Genomic DNA, 1,306 nt, shown 5'->3' with positions numbered 1-1,306 from the left:
ATTGAATTGCCATTGCTAAGAGCATTCTCACGCAATTGACCTGAGGCTTTTTAGTGCCCTTTGGACTGCAGAGGAACTGGGAACATTTCACGTCAGCTTTATCTTGGTACGTGCGCCAGGCTGCCAGATATATAGTTTTTATTTTTGCCAATATTCGGCATTGTTCCTGTCAATATGGAGGAGTGGAGACAGTGCGGTCGCTGGTTGATAGACTGTAAGGTTTTGCCCCCCAACCATCGGGTCGTTTGGCCCTCAGCGGTGGTGTTCGACCTGGCCCAGGCGCTCAGAGATGGGGTGCTCCTGTGCCAGATGCTGCACAATCTGTCTCCTGGATCCGTGGACCTAAAGCAGATCAACTTCAGGCCTCAGATGTCACAGGTAAGTTAATGTTCATGACTGTGTTTTTAATGGCTGTATTTTAATGCTTGTCTCATATGCAGGAATGATTGATGATAGTATCGACAGCCGGAGAATGTGCAGTGTTGTTCCCATAGGTTGCCACTCTTATTGCCATTCTTGATTTTTATCAACAGGGGTCGTTGTCGAGCATTAATGGCTGCGCAATTACAAATAGAACTGTCATAATCGATCAATCGAAAGTATTATCTGAACTAAACCTTTTGATGTTTTATAGTGTCATTCTCATTGTTTAAAACCCTATTCTAGAACGTTTTAGTATAATGTTAGGGTCTCACAATCATCAAGCAGTTGAATGCAAAGCACACAGGTGTCTTTTAAACTGTCCATAGGTAATAGCACGTACGTATTTATAGCTGAACATCCTTGTATCACTGTGCATACTGCATAGAGTATGTATAAGCCTGATCATTTGAAAGTAAGTATCTGAGGCTGTGCAGGGTTTAAAGGTGAATGTTAAGGAAGGGCCAAGGCTCTTATCTCTGTAAACATAAACCAGGAAAAGCAGCAAGTTCTTCGTGGGTTTCAGGAATGTGACTCTCAGCCAGTGCTCTTTGGGAAGGAATGTGTGGCAAAGGCAGTTCCTACCCGTAAATATGACGTGGTTGAGAAGCATGATGTAGCCATTTGTAAGTGTTGACTGTTTTGAGAGGTTTTAAACACACGTCCCACTGTGTCTCCCACCCCTTCAGCATGTCTTATCAGTGTTGAATTGGGTTTCTGTCCAGAAATAATAATAATAATAACTATTAATATATTTTTTAAAATAAAATATTAAATATTACTATTGTAATATTCTCAAACTCATTTTAATAGACTCAAACTCAGATGAGTTTGCATGGAGTAGCATTTACTGTGAGTTTCTCTGAGACACTGAAAACACCCATTT

The 1,306-nt window shown here is 41.1% G+C and overlaps 1 protein-coding gene across 1 annotated transcript in view; it reads left to right on the top strand.

Moving 5' to 3' along the window:
* Nucleotides 1–13: 13 nt before the first annotated feature.
* LOC107556932 (guanine nucleotide exchange factor VAV2-like) overlaps nucleotides 14–1,306 on the top strand; it is a 68,906-nt gene continuing 67,613 nt past the window's right edge. The window contains exon 1 of the mRNA XM_016240195.1: nucleotides 14–378. Within this exon, the coding sequence (XP_016095681.1) occupies nucleotides 175–378 (204 nt within the window). The 5' untranslated portion in view covers nucleotides 14–174. The remainder of the gene's footprint in view (nucleotides 379–1,306) is intronic.

Source organism: Sinocyclocheilus grahami, unplaced genomic scaffold (genome assembly GCF_001515645.1).
Source record: "Sinocyclocheilus grahami isolate Dianchi unplaced genomic scaffold, SAMN03320097.WGS_v1.1 scaffold584.1, whole genome shotgun sequence".
Lineage (NCBI taxonomy): Eukaryota > Metazoa > Chordata > Actinopteri > Cypriniformes > Cyprinidae > Sinocyclocheilus > Sinocyclocheilus grahami.
This window is presented reverse-complemented; position numbering and strand designations above follow the sequence as displayed.